Raw genomic sequence first — 17,089 nt, forward strand, 5'->3', positions numbered from 1 at the left:
AGGATGAGTGCTTGCTGGGGGATGTCCTGACCCCTGTCTGTCTCACCCTGGACATCTGGCCCTGACCCCTCTCCTCCGGTTCTAGGATGCGTTGTCCAGTATGATCCGAAGGTCTCAGTTACACTTCATCCACTGCCTGGTGCCGAGCCTCACCGTGGAGAGCAGGGGTGGGCAGGGCGCTCCGACCCCGCCGCAGCCTAATGGGGACAAGCCCGGAGCAGGCGGGCCCCTGCCCTTGGACATCCCCGCACTGAGGGTCCAGCTTTCGGGCTCCTACATCCTGGAGGCGCTGCGTCTGCACAGGGCAGGTAAGAGCCAATGGGGAGTGAGTACCTTGTCTCTGACACCTGGGACATGCCCTCCAACCAAGGACACCCCAGGACAAGAGCATCAACGATGTGCCAGGAGCTCTCTGTTGATTCTTCCCAGGAGTCCTGTGGGGGGGAGGCTATCAGTACTCCCATTTTACAGATGAGGAAACGGAAGCTCAGGGAGGTCAAAAGACGTGCTCAAGGTCACACAGCTGGGACATGGCAGAGCCTGGATTTGGATCTAGGTCTCTTTAAATCCAAAGCCCTTTTTATTTCTTGAAATAGTTGTGTGCTCCTGGAAGGCTAGGGCTGTGTCTTACTCATCTTCCTTCCAACAACAAACGTGTTAGGAGCTTCTACTTTGGGATCGAGAGTTGAGTTCCCCCAATGAGGGATGCTTTGGTTAAGATGCTCAGCCTGGTTTGGGAGATCAGTGTGGAAACCGGTGATGAGAATGCAACGTGGGAAGGGCACGTGTCACTCGGGGATGCAGGCGGTACCTGGATGCCTGGAGGAGGAAGCTCTGGGCTCTCATTGGCGAGATTGGGGAGACCTCCTAGAGGAGGGAGCATCTTAGTTGGGTCTAGAAACAAAATGAGCAGCTCACCCTGGGGCCCGGGGTGTGGGGGAGGGGAGAGGGAACCTTGGGCAGAGGGATCCGCATATGCAAAGGCAGGGAGGCACTGCCCAGCCTGGGATTTCAGGAAAGGGATTTCAAAACGAACGAACGAGGGACTTGTGAGGGGGGCAGGTCCAGCGGGGAAGGCTGTGAACTGGTCTCTGGAAGTTGGGTTCTCCCAGGTCCAGCTGAGGCAGTGATGGGTGGTGGGGGGTAAGAGGGTGTAGTCAGAGGAGTGAAGTCTTCCAGGCCTGTGTTTTAGAAAGTGGGCACGCACCCGAAATTCCCACCACCAGCTCATCTCAGGAGCTGAGTCTGATCTGAATCCTTCCCTTTCTTTTCTGCCTCTCAGACCCCAGAGGCCAGCACATGAGGCCCCTCTCTGCCCTTTAGGAATGCCTTAGGCGCAGGAAGTCTCTCTGCAGAAGGTGGGGTAGCTGGGGCTGGTGGGGAGCCCAGGTGGACCCCCGTTTGTTTAATGTCTCCGTGGTCGCTGACACCCCAGCTTGTGGCCGCTGCCCCCACCTGTTCCCAGTGTGTTAATAATGGAACCCTGGGCCTGAGGCATTTGATGGAGAAGCTGGGAGCAGCAGGAAGCAGAGATGAGGCCCTCACTCCCCTGAGCGTCTCATTGATTCTCCCTCCAGCCTGCACAATCGGGCGGAGGGAGACAGATAATGTCTCGGGAGGAGCGAGAGCGAGATGGTCACAGCCACAGCGGCGACTGATCGATTCTGCCTGGCTGGCTGGCAGAGAGCGCTGGGCCCCTGCAGGCGCCCTGGACTGCCCGTTAGAGCCCCTGTGTGCACGCTCAGGTCAGCGGTCCCCTTCCCCAGGCCGCATGTCCTCACTGCAGTGTCTGTCCTCTGCGTTCTTGGCATCGCCCAACTCCGTCAGGATGAGTTTTCCAACCAAGTGGAGGGCGGATGCCTTGTGGTAGACATTTCCAATGTCTGCCTCCCAGACCCGGTTTGTTTCCCATTTTTTCTTTCTCCTCTAAATTGCTTCTGTCTTTCTCACACCATACAGGAAATATTTAATGCATCCCTAGCTACATACGTATATAAAATATTTATGGTTTTGAATTCATGCAAGTATAACATGTACATACAGCTACAGATGCACACATAGGCCTGCTGTTTGTTGAGTGCCTATGATGCGCCAGACACTGTCGTCACACGTAGTAACTGGCATCAGTCTCACAGAGTACAGCGGCTGGCGTATAGAAAATGCTCATTAAACATTACGTGCCTTACGTCCTGGTGGGCACAGCTCAGACTCTGGAGGGCGTGGGCCTGGGCTTGACTGTGACTGACACCGGCAGGTCCCGAGATGTGCCTCCTGTGTCTTGCACCTGTAATAGTTCGGGTCTCAGCTGTGGAGGGTCTGAGGAGTGAATAAGGTAATAACACTTAGACCGATGTGGGAAGGCACTCGATGCATGTTAGCCTCTGTTACTGTAATCATCACCAGATTTAATCTTAGGGGCCTGTGAAAATAGATGTGATTCTCATCTGACAGGTGAGGAAATCGACGCTCCGAGAGATGGGGCCATTTGTCTCCAGTCAGAGGGCTAATGAGGGCAGAAATGGGATGTGAACCCAGATCATCTGACCCAAAAGGGCAGGCTTGAAACCTCCCAGTTTCCCCCCCACCCCATCTCTGTTCAGCAGCATCCTTTGAACCTGACTGGAGACTCTCCTCCTCCTCCTCTTCCTCCTCCTCCTCCAGGAAGTCTCCTGGGATTTGTCACCTGCAGGCACTGTCACTCTTCCTCATGGTTTATGCATTTGACTTACTGTGGAGCAAAGTCTCAAAAGTAGTGAGATTTCATCAGACTTCCTCCCATCAGGCTACTTGAGAGTGGTTTTGTTTGTTTGTTTTTAGTTTTTATGCCACTAAGGTTCTACCATGTCCCTGATATCCAAACCTTAAGGTTTGGGGTTAGAGTTCAAGTTCCTTTGGGACCCAGTCCCTGCTCACCTTTGACCCATCATTGTCTACTCTCCACTGGATTAGTTATTGTCATTGTTTGGATTTGAACCCCAGCTGGGAGAGTTACCATCCGTGTGGCTTTGGGCGAGTGACTTAACTCTCTGGGCCTCAGTTTCCACATGTGTGAAACAGATACAGTAATGCAGGCCCAGAGTGTCTGTCACACAGGGCAGTTGCTATCCTCGTGTCTTGCACACGGAGGTGCTCAGTAAATGCTGGCTGCTGCTGACTATGGAACAACGTTCGGTTTCCCCGCTCCACCTCTCTCTGCCTAGACGTCCCTTCCACACCAAATCCTCTGACAAACTCTTATGGCTCCTCCAAAGTCCAGCTCTCATGCCACCTTCCTGGGAGCCTCCAGAGCCCCTCCCGTGTCCACGCAGAAGGGTGCGTGCAGCTGTGTGCATCCTACACGTTAGATTCACAGGAACTCTTGGGTGCTATCCCATTCGGCATTTCTTCGTGGCTGATAATAGGTATTAGACAAAAAAAGAAAAAGATTTTCCATGGTTGAGCAGGTTTGGAAAAACCTCTGGGTGAAGCAAAGCTCACCCGGCATCTTCCATGCAGAGGTTCTCCGAGCCTCTGACAGCGATGCTGACTCACATCGGGACGTCCCAAGAGGCGGATGCGAGCCCAGCCTTTTCAAACTTGCAGTGGAGCGTTTTATAGGGCTTGTGTTCTGCAGAGACATTCAGAAAATGCGGACTGAACCCGATCTCTGAAGTTAGCAAATGGGGAAACTGAGGCCCCCTAACGAGTCCACATAGCACATTAGGAGCAGGGCCCTGGGCTGGGTTTCTCACCTAGATACCGGTTCTTCTCCTGCCCGCTCCCCCTCCCCCAGGCTATGCTGACCACATGGGGCTCACGCAGTTCCGCCGGCGATTCCAGGTGCTGGACCCCCTGCTCATGAAGAAGCTCATGTTGGCCACTGAGGGAGTCGACGAGAGGAAGGTATGTGGAGATGGGTGCCGGGGTGGCGGAGGCCCTGGGTGCTTCTGTTCCGTAGGGGAAGAGAAGGGGCCAACTCGACCAACTGGGATCTGAGAGCCGAGCCTTGGAGGCAAAGATGAGGGTGGTGTGAGGTGTGGCCCAGACCCCTAGACTGCACCCCCCACCATGCCCCTTAGGACACTACCCGTCCCAGTGATTGAGAATCACTTCCGAAACCCTGTATGAGGAAATGCAGGAAAAGAATTAGCCAGGAGGAAAGCATGTCCCAGCTGAAAGGGTCTCCAGTAAGATGAAAAGCCATCTTTCCCGAGGGAGTTCTCTCACACCAGCACCCTGAGATGGTCTATGAAAAGGGGGCCTCGCTGTGATAAAAGTGTGGGAAGCATTTCACGCTAGAGCCCCATCTTATAGAATTATAGCGAACCATGCGCCTCAGGGCCTTTGCACCAGCTGCTTCCTCTGCCTGGAGCTCTCTTTCCGCTGTGTTTGCATGGCCAGTGTCAGCTTGCTGTTCCGATCCTGGCTCAGCTGTTACTCTCCATCACATCACCTTGTTTTAATGTTTGTATAGCACTTCTCCTTATTCAAAGTTAATAGTTCCCCCTGTGTGTTTTCTGGCTCATAGCAAGCATTCCATCAATCCTCTGTTGAACGAAGGAATGAGTGAATGAATACACATACCTGACCCCCTATTTCTGCCCCTGTGTCTCCTTTCTCCAATGCTACTGTGAACTCCTAGGGCTGGAACCTCAGCTTCACCCCTAGTGCCACACCCCCAATAATTTTCTATTGAGAGTGGCCACCAGCTGACTGATGACCACAGAGCTCTTTAGAATTTGCAAAATCCCATCGCATCCTTGCAACAGCCCTGCAGTATAGGAGCGAGAGGGCCCTTTTACAAATGAAGAGACAAATTGACTCCCCTGGGGCTACACAGCCAGGCATTCGTGAGTTTTGTCCTTGAACCCAAGTTTCTTGGTTCCAGTGAGGCCAGTGGAGACAGCATGGGCTCCAGAATCACACAGACCTGCAGTTGAGTCTCAGCTGGGGCTGTGTGAGCATAAGCAAGTTTCTTCCTGTTTCTGCCTCAGCTTTCTTCACCTGTAAATGGGGTACAACAACAATGCCTACCTCAGTGGGAGTTTGAGGACCATATGGACTAGAATAGTTGAAGTGCTTGACACAGCCTGCTGCGTGCTAAGGCCTCGATTTGTATGAGCTCCTATTATCAGCATCATCAGCATCTTTCAAGGCCAGAGAGATGGCAACCAAGCCACACAGACTGTATTTTTACAGCCATAGTGAACCTTCACCTCCAGGTGGATGTGCCCACGTGCACTTGGGGTCATCAGTTAGTGAGTCACTGGGCTGGAAGAGTAAACACTCACAATCGTTAGGTCCTCTCCTGGCTCTTCTCAGCAGGTGGGCCCAGGGCACAGCTACCTCCTGGAGACAGGGCAGTGCCTTCCGTGTGGCCTTCCCAACTCACCGTGGGGAGGGGACATCAGTCCCAGCTCGTGCAGTGCAGGGCTGTTCCCTCTCTGGGCAGCTGCCCATTTTGGAAGCCACTAATCACTGTGTATCCGTCTTCATTTGGGGTTCTCTGTCCTAGGTCCCCCCAACTTGATCTCTCTGTTCAGGGCATTTGGAATGGAGCCATTGAAAGGTCTTGGGCTCCTCTGCCGTTGGAAACAGCACGGAAGTGCGGTGTGGGGAGTCTTGTGCACTGGCTGTGGGTGTAGCATATGGAAGAGTTTCTATTCCGAACGACTCAGCAGTTCCCTGTCGTAGCCAAACTGAAACCACCTCCACGCACACGCTGGAGGCCTGGGAAAATGGAAAATTACAAGTGGAATGGACTTGGTGGGAAGTTTTTGCCTCTTCTTATTCTTTTTTCATTTGCTCACAAATCTCATTTGCGGCAGCATCGAATTTTTGGTAGCAACGAAAGGAAACAGCATCCTGCCTCTTATGAGGAAGCTGATAAATATTCATTTCCCAGGCAACGTGATAGGCCATGAATTATGCATGAACATGTGCTCGGGTGGGCAAACTGTCAGCCTGTGTGTGTAAAGCAGTGAAGACCTCAGGATTGGAGAAGACAAGTTTGACAGCTAGAAAAGGTCAATATTGTCATCGGGCACTAGAGGGAAGCAGAGGGAATGCGCTGTCGGGTATACAGTGGGCCTCGGTGAGGTCCCCTGTGTGCCTGACGTGGGCGCCTAACCATTGGTGTTTCACACCAAGACAGTTTCCCAGTGAAGTGCTCTCATGTGGTGGTTACCCACTGCTTGCCTGTGTTCCTGAAACAAAGCACGTGCCTTTTACCACACGCGCACGGTCTCACCACAGTGTTTCTGGCACCAAGTGAAAAGGTTACAGATCCTTGACCTGAAACCATCCTCAAAAGATAAATGGGGATTATCCCCATTTCACAGCAGAGGCAGCTGAGGCCATCGCCACCCAGCCAGGCGGTGGCATCTCATTGTGGTTTCAATTTGCATTTCCCTGGCGATCAGTGGTGTTGAACATTTTTCACGCTTGAATGGGAGCTCTCTGAGGACCAGCAGCGTCTGGTGAAGTTCTCTACAGGATGTGCCGTTCCTGATGTTAATTTAAAAGTTATCATAAACTTCGTTCAACTTTAGCCAAGTACCTACTTTGCAGCAGGCCCTGGGCTAGGTGCCACAGATACAGGGATAAACAGAACACAGCCTCACTGGGGGAGAAATACGTAAGCCATTTCCACAGAGGGGTGGCTTTAGGATGCCCCAGGGAGCACCCCTAAAATTTTAGATGTTTTCAGTAGGGGCGAGAGTGGGGCACCAGGGAGGACACCTCTGAGCAGGCGATGATTGAGTGGAGCCTGGCGGGGTAATTTGGAGGCGTCAGCAGTACACACATTGTGCAAAGACCCGAAGCCGTGATGTCGCATGGCTAGCTTAGTGTAGCTTCAGCATAAATGAGGCCAAGTGTCAAGAAAAGGGGCTGACGATGTTGGCAGGGCCCAGGCCATGGGCCATTGTTAGCAGGGCTAGAGAGCATGGGCTTTCTCAGGGGGCAGCTCCTTGTTCCATTCCGGCTGGTCATTGTTCATTGCTTGCCCCAGTCAGGGTGACAGTCTTAGGCTGGCTGTGCCATTGACCTTCTCCACTTGTTTGCAGCCAAGATCACTAGTGTTTCTGTCAGTGATCCTGGGCGAGCGGTTTTCTTCTGCTTTACTCCATATAAAGTGCTCCTTTCTGCCAACGACGCTGCTAGATTCCACAGCCTGCCTCACCCTCGCAGGATGACTGCACAGAGTGTGGTGGGGAGTGGAAGAGCCCCATCTTAGATTGTCCCAAACCCCCAGGGTTCCTACCTGAGGGTTAACAGGTTTTCCTTGAATGAATGCTTCTCCATGTGTTGTATCCCCTGGCTCAATGTCCAGAGTGTTGAACTGGTTGTTTTCAAAGACAGTATCCACTTTTTACCATTGCTTTTTGAGGGGAGAAGATTTATCTCCTTGCTCCATCATTCTGGAAGTCTCACTCCTGCATGCTACTTTTGTGATCTTGTGAAGCCACCACTGCATCCTTGTGGGGCAGGCATAATCACCCCCTATTTTGGAATATGAGGATCAGAGAGGAGGGGTGGCTTGCTCAGGGCCGCACAGCCCAGTACACGGTGGCCTGGCCTAGACCCCACGATCAGAGGGCAGAGGAAAAGCTCAAGAGTCGGATTCCCTGGGGTGGCCTCTCCCCCATCACTTCTTGGCATGTGACCTTTGACCAGTCATTTCATTGCCCTGGGTCTCACTTTCTTTCTCTCTAAAACGGGCGTACAGTAGTACCTGTGGCAGAAGTTTGAAAATAAATGTGTTATGTGTCAGATGCTAGGAGCAGGGGTCACGCTAAAAAACACCGGAGAAAACTGGCCAGAACGGCCACATTTAACTCGGCATCCACGCTAAGAGGAATCAGCTGCAGTGATCTGGGCGATTCGGATGGCTTGGCCGATATTCCAGAAAGATGCCGGACAACAAAGACATCTCTTATGTAAACCTGGATCGTTGCCCCGGATTCCAGCAGCCGGCTGGTGGCTAATGATTCCGTTAATGTACAACCAAATGAAGTCACTGATATTTCACCCAACCAGTGACAGTTTCTAAGAGTGATATTAATGATGATGATAATAATAGTAATTAAGTACAAAGTCACTTACAAAGTCATGTTACACATTCTCAATTACTCATCCCAACCCTGGAACAGCCCGGGCAGGGGACAATATCACCCTTTTGCAGGGGAGGAAAATGAGGGTCAGAAGTATAGGTCCATACCCGTCGCCACTCACTCACTCCACCATCGGCACCTGCACTTTCTTCTCGGGAAAGTGAGGTCAACAGGACAGAATGTGTTTGTTAGCCCTAAGACTCTTGGCTACACAGCCATCTCAAGGGCTATAAGGAAGCAAGAAGATGGAGAAGAATCCTTGAATATTAGGGGGAGGGTGTGTGTGTTTTGGCAGCATTTCGGGTGCATCTGAGAAATGGAAGCTAAGTGCATGGCCTTCAGTGCCTCTACCAGGTTTTGACCACGACAGAGCTGGTAGGTCAGGCTCTGAGACACGTATGGACTAGCTCATGGTATTTATTAGTGCTTCCCGTGCGCCTGGCACTACGTCAAGTCCTCCGCAAGCACAACCACAGAATCTTCGGAGATGGTGCCATTATTTCACCTCCCACCCCCATTTTTTTCTGAAGAGGTGCCTACAGCTTAGAGTAAAATGCTTGTCCAAGGTCACCTAGGTTACCTAGGTCATGAGTGCTAGAACCAGGATCTCAACCCCGGTGGATCTCACTCCAGCCCCCAGCACCTACTCTGAGAACTGACTGTAAGGCAGACCTAGGAAAATTTCACAGGCTGTAGGTTTCATATATGTTTCATCCTTTCTACTTTGAGCCCATTTATATTTTGTTTTCCTCTTGTGCAGAGAGAAAAGATGTTGTACTTTGGAGATATTGGTTTTAGGCATTCTGCTGCCCATAGCTCCCTTGGAACGTCTTTTGGCTAAAATGTAATAAGTGAAACCACTCAATTTGTGGCAGGGCGGTATGGAATGTTCTCGCAGGAGGTCAGAGGAGGGAACTTCCTCCCGGATTACAGTCTCGGACTAGACTTTTAATAAGCTTTTTTTTTTTTTTTTTTGGTATCGTAGGAAGTTTTCTGTGATGCCGATGACCCGTGGGATTGAAACTCATGTACTAAATTACTCCAGGCTCATACTACCTTTGGTTTCCCGAGTGTCACAATTGCTTTTCTGGCCATTTATTCTGGAAATTGACTTTGTGGTTTTCGGTGGGTGGAAGGTCCGTGAGGGGTGGCGTGGGGGTGGAGTGGGAGGGGAATTGGCAGTCACAGAGAAACCAGGCACGGCCTGTACCTGTCCGAGGGTACAGATCTCTGGCAAGGCTGTTCAACTTGATGCAAAGTGGAAAATTCCATTAAATGGCTGGGGATTTGGCTACTGCTGCATCCAGGAACCTCTGAGTGAATTTGTTTCTTTTGCATGGGCCTGCTTTTCCCCATCCCCTCACCCTTAACCCCACCAATCTCTCCTGTTTGGGTACTCATTCATTCAGTCATCATGTTGAATGAGCTCCTACTGTATGCATGAACAGTACCAGGTGCAATGATAAGAGATAAATTAAACTCAGGCTTCTCCCTCTATAATCTAGGTCAGGCACAGAAGGTTAATGGCTGGGTCATTTATTTAGCAAAAGTTTTGGGGAGTGAGGCAGTCTCTAGTGTGTACAATGAAGGAAGGACAGAGTGTTGGGGTGACTGTCATGGGGGACTTTAGTGACACAGGCGCAGGGGGGGGGATTTCCTAGAGGCTTAGAGTCCTCTGGAGCTGAGGTCCGGTTATGCGAAGCAGTAAGATATAGATGCTACAGCATGGCAAGACAGACTTCAGTTCAGATCTGGCTTTGCTCTTGTGTAACCTTGTAGCATTGAAGAGATGCCTTCATTTAGTTTTATTTTTGTGGTAAAATATGCAAAACAAAATTTACCATTTTAACCGTTTTAAGTATGCAGTTCAGTGGCAACCATCACCATCATGGGTCTCCAGAACTCTTTCATCTTGCAAAACTGAAACTGTCCCCACTAAGCACCAACTCCCCAACCCCCTTGGCCCCAGCCCCTGGTAACCACCATTCTACTTTTGTCTCAGTGAATTTGACTATTCTAGGTACTCCATATAAGGTGACTCATGCAGTATTTGTCCTTTGTGACCAGCCTGTTTCACTTAGAATCATGATCTCAGGGCTCACCCAGGTGGTAGCAGGTGTCAGAATGTCCTTCCCCTTTAACCCTGATTACTATCCATGGTACGTATATACCCCATTTTGTTAATCCGTCCATCTGCCAGTGGACACTTGGTTGCTTCTCCCTTTTGGGGTGCAAATATCTATCCAGGTCCCTCTTCCACTTCTTTTGGGTATATATCCAGAAGTGGAATTGCGGGATCATAGGGTAATTCTATGTTGAATTTTTTAGGAGCCACAGTATTGTTTTTCATAGCGGACACATCCATCCCTTAGTTTTGTATCTTTGGTTTCCTCCTCTGTAGAACTGGGTGTGGTAGTGATGACCCACCTAGGGTTGCTTTGAGGATGAAAGCAGATGGTGTCTGTGAAGGCCCCAGAAGAGTGGCTGGCACACAGTAGGTGCTCAGTCCATGCTCACCACCGGTGTGAGGTGGGGCTCTGTGTGCCCAAACTCACAGATAGGTGGGGTCGTCCTCTCTCTCCCTCCCAGCCGTCCAGGCGGCCTGACCGTCCACTTTGGGAGTTTCCCGTCATCTGTCTGTCTTCTCCTCTGACCGTTCTCTCCTCCCCAGGCCGTGGAGGAGCTCCTGCTGACCCTGGATCTGGAGAAGAAGGCCGTGGCCGTGGGGCACAGCCAGGTGAGGAGAGCTTATTTCTCACGCCCTCCTGCCCATCACGCAGGGACCGGATGAGACCCCATGCATGCCTACCTCAGAGCCTCCATGTCTCCTTTCCACCAGGGCTAGTCATTTTCTGCCTTGCAGTGCAGTGGCATTATTCACACTTCTTAAGAGGCCATGAAGGTAAATGCTATAATGTGGGAGGGAATAACCTTGAGGAGTATCACTTCCGGTGGTTAAACTCCCAGCGGCCTCGGTGGTTGGGAGGAGTTCACATCCTGGACCCCAGTTTGCCTGCCGCAGCCTCGGGAAGAGCTGCCACCAAACCCGGGAAGAAACACCCATCGTCACGCAGAGCCTCGTAACTTTGCTTCGCCACCAACTGTGACACGACTCTGGGCCTCGCCGATGGGCAGCGATAAGTGAGAAGAAGGGGCTTGAGAAAGCACACGATTGTCAGAGTTGAGAGAAATAGCTTTTTCCAAACTGGCGTTGAGCCAAAAGCTCTTCCAAAAATGTTTAAGTGTTTGGAGAATTTCACAGAGCGCTGGTAGGCTCCTATGTGAAGTTTTCAAGAGGGAAAATACAGTATTTGGGGTTTCCCAAACTGTTTGGCCATGGGACCCTCACACTTTTGTTTTTGTGGAAGACTCATTGCCCTGTGTCACTCCACTGAACATGTATCTGTTTCCCCTCTGCAGCCCCCGCTTCACGCCCCCCGCCCCCCGTGACCTGCAGGGAATGGGCCAATGTTTCCCTGGGGAGCGTGACATTGCAGCTTCCTGGTGAAGCTACCCAGGTGGCCATGCTTATTATGTCTGGCCTCCCTTTTGCTCCTTTCCTATGATTAATAACTAGCTAATTACAAAGTGTCATTAGGATGTCACACTCTGCTTGGTCCGATAAGCAGCTGGACCCATGAAAAGCAACTAATTTAGATTTTTCTTTGTGATCTTCAGCCGCTGGTGCCTTATCGAGGCCTGTGCTGAGGGCCGTGACATTTATGAAAAAGGTGGATTCCACATGCAGTGGCCTTCTGGTCGCCGATATGCTCTTAAAAGGAAAAGAAATCAAAATAAGATTGTGCCGAGGCGATGACTTATTCCTGTTCTCTGTACGGTCGTTTCCAATTATCTTTTTTAATGAAAGCTTCCTACTTAATCAATAGCGGTTTTGGCAGAACCCACCGCCTTTTCTAATATATGAACTAGTGCTGTCATCACTTTGATCATTGATTTTTTTTTATAGCAGCTTGTGGGACTCACTAGCTTGTGAAATTAATACAGTCATTATTGAGGCAATCTGATAGGTAATGAGTCAATCGTGTCTTTATTTCAATGAGGCTAATTGTCTTGGTGTCCCTGGCTGATATGAAGTGTTCTGTAAAGCGACAGAGGGTGGCAAAACAGAGTTAGCACCGATTGGGTGTGTTAATTTTCATTTTCTCATCGAGAACGGGTTTCCTGCGGGATTGGTGGAATGATCTCCATCACAGAAAATATGTTCAGGGGAATGGAGACTATATCGAGACCCTCTGTTCCACCTGGAATTAAACAGCAGTTCAACCCCAAACCTCGGGCACCTATCATAATGAATGAGGAAATGAAGGCTCATGGTGACATTGAGAATGGGTGCAGGAGATGAGCTTAAGGCTTGGGGCTCAAGTTAATCACTGGTTATGTGAACTTGAATCAATTACATGATCTTTCTGAGCCAATAGATTCCTCAGAGGGTGTGTGTGTGTGTGTGTGTAAAATGGGACATAGGAGAAAGAGCGTTGAAAAATGTAGATGCCATGCAAATGTTAATTACATTCAATGATAATCGCAGTCTTGTCTGGAGTCAGATAGAGAGAAAGGAGCCCTGGTGTTGCCACCTGCTGGAGGAGCATCCTGGAGAACCGCCTGTCTTGGCCTCAGTTCCTCCCTCCCTAAAATGGGGAGATTGTGTTAACCACCGCATAGAGCCGTGCCTGTGCAGTGCTCTATGTGCGTATCACGTGGTCCGTTCAGACCCAGGACACGGGAAAGGCTCCATGAAATGTTAACCAGTAATCGACAATGTCACCAGTGACCTGATGATATCACCAACTAAGGTGGAGCTGCCCAGTGCTTAAAAGTGAGCATAAGGGTGTCTGCAACGTGACTCCTCCCCATCTCTGCCTCAGCTCCCATTAGAGCATCTTTCCTTTGCCTCTGGGAGGTGAGACCAGCCTCAGCTACCCAACCTCCTGGGCTGGAGCCAGCCTGGCCCCAGAGCTTCAGGTCCTCGCTTTGTGTGCCCTGTAGTCTATTCGAAGGCGGCCCTGTGGGGTGCCAGGGAGGAAGGCATTGATCCCACTGCTGCAGAGGCCTTCGTCCATTATTGATGAGCCAAGGCCTGGAAATCTGGCTGCTTTCCACCGGATACCTGAGTACCTCCTGTGGGTGGCACCCGCTGGGCCGGCCTCATCCTCTCCTGACCAAGGCAGTCCTCCTGCACCTCCCTCCCATTCTCTGTCCCTTCTTCTAAGGCCAGGCTGAGTATTTCCAGGCCACCACTTCTCTCAGATGGCTAGCGGCATTTATTTAAAAAGTGCACATTCCCAGGCCTGACACCTTTCCTGGGCGAGGCCTGGGATCTGCATTCGCCTCACTCCTCGGGTGATTCTGGTGCATGGTCCGTCTTAGCAGTGGGTCTTCAAAGAACATGTGCTTGCATCCCGTGGGGATGGCGCCAAGAGGCTGGTTCTGATGCAGCAGGCCTGGGGTGGGGCCCAGGTTTCTGCATTTTTAAAAGGTCTCAGCAGTAATGATGCTGCTGGTGCATGGACCACACTCCGAGTACCAGGGGCTAGAGGAAGAGAGAGAGGAGGCATGAGGCGTGAAGCTTTGGTAATCCAGACCCTCAGTCAAGGGCAGCTGCTGATACTTCAGGTGGAAGCAGGAGACTGGGGTCTGCATGGCAACCGCCTCCTGCTTTAGACAGCCTGATTCAGGGAGAAGTCACCCCCTGCTCTCTCTCCTTGCAGGTCTTCCTTAAGGCGGGCGTGGTCTCCAGGCTCGAGAAGCAGCGGGAGAAGCTGGTGTCCCGCACCTTCGTTTTATTCCAGGCGGCTTGCAAGGGCTTTCTGTCGCGCCAGGAGTTCAGGAAGCTGAAGGTATGAGGCCTCGTGCACCCAGCAGAGGCGTGAGATGCCGGAGGAGCACCATCCGTGCTGGTCCGGGGCTGTAACCCCACGCTTCCCACACTTGCCTCGGGCACCAACCCCCATGGGACGATGTTAACATGCAGATTCTGATCCAGTGGATCTGGGTGTGCATAGGGCTCCCCATGTCTCCCACCATGCTGCCTACGCTACTGTCCACAGACACACCTGTGTGGTGAGGCTCAGAGCGGCCTTTTGCAAGATGGCATGGTTGTTTCTAGGACACTGATGTCAAACTACCAATGATGCCTCCTTGACCTACATCCGCGAGGTTTCCAAGCCTTTGTGGTCGGTTCATGGTTTCAACGTGTCCCACCTTTCACAGGTCAGCAGATAGGGCATGAGCTGGACACAGCCACTCAGGCCTTTGGGACAGAGAGGCCAGTTTAGAGTCCACAGTCCTGGACCACCTGCGTCACAGATCCCCAGAGACTGCGTTTTCTCTCTGTAGCCTGCACAATGGAGAGAAGGCGGCTTGACTCTGGGGACAAGCAAGACCTATGTTCGAATCCTACCTCCACCACTTAGTAGCTAGGTAAAGGGGAAATGAGATTATGTGTACTTAGTACAGTATGTGGCACATAGTAACTGCTCAATAAATTCTAGCTGCTATGAATTTAATAGTTACTATTATACCCCTACTAGCATGAAGCCTCATTATGTGTGCCTCCAGCTTATGTGAATTTGCATATTCAAGTATATGCACTTGGCCAAAGCAGAAAAAGGCAAGAACATTAGTAATTAAAATACTGTGGGCAATCCCACTGGCCCACTGTACATAAGTAGCTCAGGCCTTGGGGTGGTTTGGAATAGAGGCTAACTAAGAGCCCAGGCTCTATCAATAGTCAGACGGCAGGGGTTCAAATCCTGACTCTGCCACTGAGAAGCTGACACTGGGCACGGGACTTTACCTCTCCGTGCCTCAGTTTCCCTGTGTGCAAAATGGCCCTACCCCAGATCTACTGAGTCCGTCTGTGCTTTGAGAAACCCTCCAGGAGATTCTGGCGCGTGCTCAGGTTTGAGAAGCACGGCATTCGTGTTCAATGCACTTGAAATGATATCTATCCCCTAAATGTCAACTGACAACACAGCCACGGCCATAGCTTCTAGCGGGCAATTTCAGGGATTTTCAAGGATCATTCCTGCCTTGTGTGGTGACTTTTGTACCTAATCCGATTATAAGATGTGACCCATTGTATACTGTTCTCTGTTCCTCATCCTGTTATAATTATTAGGTCACGCGAGATTAAACTGCGGTCTAATGCCTGATGCCGAGAGCCTGATTCTGTGGTAGCTTTTTCTATTTTTAAGTATCTAATTCCTTTCACGAGGATATAAACCCATTTCCTCCATCCATGCCCCCTCTGCCTCCTCACATTCCTTCACCTTCGCCAGGCTGGGAAGGACCCTCCGTTTCCCATCTCCTTTCCCTGCAGATCCGTCGCCTGGCCTCACGGTGCATCCAGAAGAACGTGGCTGTGTTCCTGGCGGTCAAGGACTGGCCATGGTGGCAGCTCCTCGGCTCCCTCCGGCCACTGCTGAGTGCCACCATCGGGGACGAGCAGCTTCGCGCCAAGGAGGTTGGTCCGCCTGCAGAGAGGGCACCGGGTAGCTACTCCCACCCACACCCCATCTTGGTGCTTGCATCTCACCCAGTACCCCCATTTCTGAACGTTCTTAAGCCAGGGATGCTCCACCCACAGCCCTGGCTGCCTCCTCCCGAATAGCCCTCTGCTCCCGTCAGCACTGACCGCCATCCATCCACGCCCAGCTCCTCTCTAGGCTCCTGGGTGCTGGGTAAATGCACCCTTACTACCCAGGGGTGCATGGAAGGGTCCCTTGTAGAAGCGTCATGCAGATGGGCTGCTGAATCACCCACTCTGTCCCCAGCCTTGACACTCCTGGAACCGATGCCTCTGGTCCCCAGCGGCTTCTCTTATGGTGTTTGTTTTTTGTAGGCGGAGCTTACAACTCTGCGACAGAAGCTAGAAAAATCAGAGAAGTCTCGGAATGAACTCCGGCAGAACACAGACCTGCTAGAGAGCAAGGTACCCCATCCCTGTGCAGGGTGAGGTCTGCTGAGGGGGAGATGGTGATGCGCCTGGCACTGCACTAAGTGCTTTGCAAACCTTTTCAGAATAAGTGTGGGAGGTGCATGCTGTTACTGTCCCCGTTTTAGAGAGGAGGGAACTGAGGCCCAGGGGGATTAAGTATCTTCCCGAGGCTACACAGCCAGCAAGTGGAGACCTAGGATTCAAACCCGTGTCATCTGGGTCCCAAGGGAATTCTTTAATCGTAAACAATTCAAAAAAGCACAAATCTCAGGGGTAAGTGATACATTTGACTATTTGGAAGTAATATGTAAACGAAATGAACATTTGGTTGTTTCCAGTTTTGAACTATGATGAATAAGCCTGCTGAGAACATTCTTGCACCTGCCTTTTGACGCCCCTGTTGTACCTTTCTGCTGGGAATAGACCTAGGAGTGGAATTGCTGGGTTTTAATTTATTTCTATGTTCAGTTTTAATAGATACTGCCAGGCAGTTTGCTAAAGTGTTTGTATCAATTTACACACCCACAGCAACAGGTGAGAGTTCCAGTTGCTCCATATCATTACCGGCACTTGGTTGTGTCTGTCTTTTCATTTAGCAATTTGTGTGTGTGTGTGTGTGTGTGTGTGTGTGCAACTTTCTGGCTGTCTTCTTTGGCAAAGTGATCTTTCAAGTCTTTTCTGCTGTTTTTTCTTATTGATTTGTAGCAGTTCTTCATATCTTATGGATACAAGTTCAGTTGTTGGATAGATGCAGTCCAGATCTTTTTTTCCATTCCGTGGCTAGATGTTTTTGATGCAGTAATTTGAAGGTGTATTTTCTGAAGCCCCCATCTCTTCAAAACTGCTGACAGGCAAGGAAGAGATCAAAGGGCTCCAGAACCCCCAAACCTGCATCAATGACAGTAGATGCACTTTTTTGGTTTTAGTCTATATTTTATTGATTCTCAGATGCACATTATTTCCACCTCTATACATCTCTGGAATTGGGATGCATCTTAAAAATCAGTGGAATATTACATCAAAAATTGGCAGCACT

The 17,089-nt window shown here is 50.7% G+C and overlaps 1 protein-coding gene across 1 annotated transcript in view; it reads left to right on the forward strand.

The window, feature by feature from the left end:
• The window catches only part of MYO18B (myosin XVIIIB), a gene marked incomplete at its 5' end in the record, with an annotated part of 162,267 nt that overhangs the window by 47,670 nt on the left and 97,508 nt on the right, over positions 1 to 17,089 (forward strand). The window contains 6 exons of the mRNA XM_081113701.1: positions 86 to 308; positions 3,773 to 3,882; positions 10,765 to 10,830; positions 13,823 to 13,951; positions 15,436 to 15,579; positions 15,958 to 16,047. Coding sequence (XP_080969827.1) covers positions 86 to 308; positions 3,773 to 3,882; positions 10,765 to 10,830; positions 13,823 to 13,951; positions 15,436 to 15,579; positions 15,958 to 16,047 — 762 coding nt within the window. The remainder of the gene's footprint in view (positions 1 to 85; positions 309 to 3,772; positions 3,883 to 10,764; positions 10,831 to 13,822; positions 13,952 to 15,435; positions 15,580 to 15,957; positions 16,048 to 17,089) is intronic.

The sequence above is a fragment of the Myotis nattereri genome (genome assembly GCF_964212035.1).
Source record: "Myotis nattereri genome assembly, chromosome: 19".
NCBI lineage: Eukaryota > Metazoa > Chordata > Mammalia > Chiroptera > Vespertilionidae > Myotis > Myotis nattereri.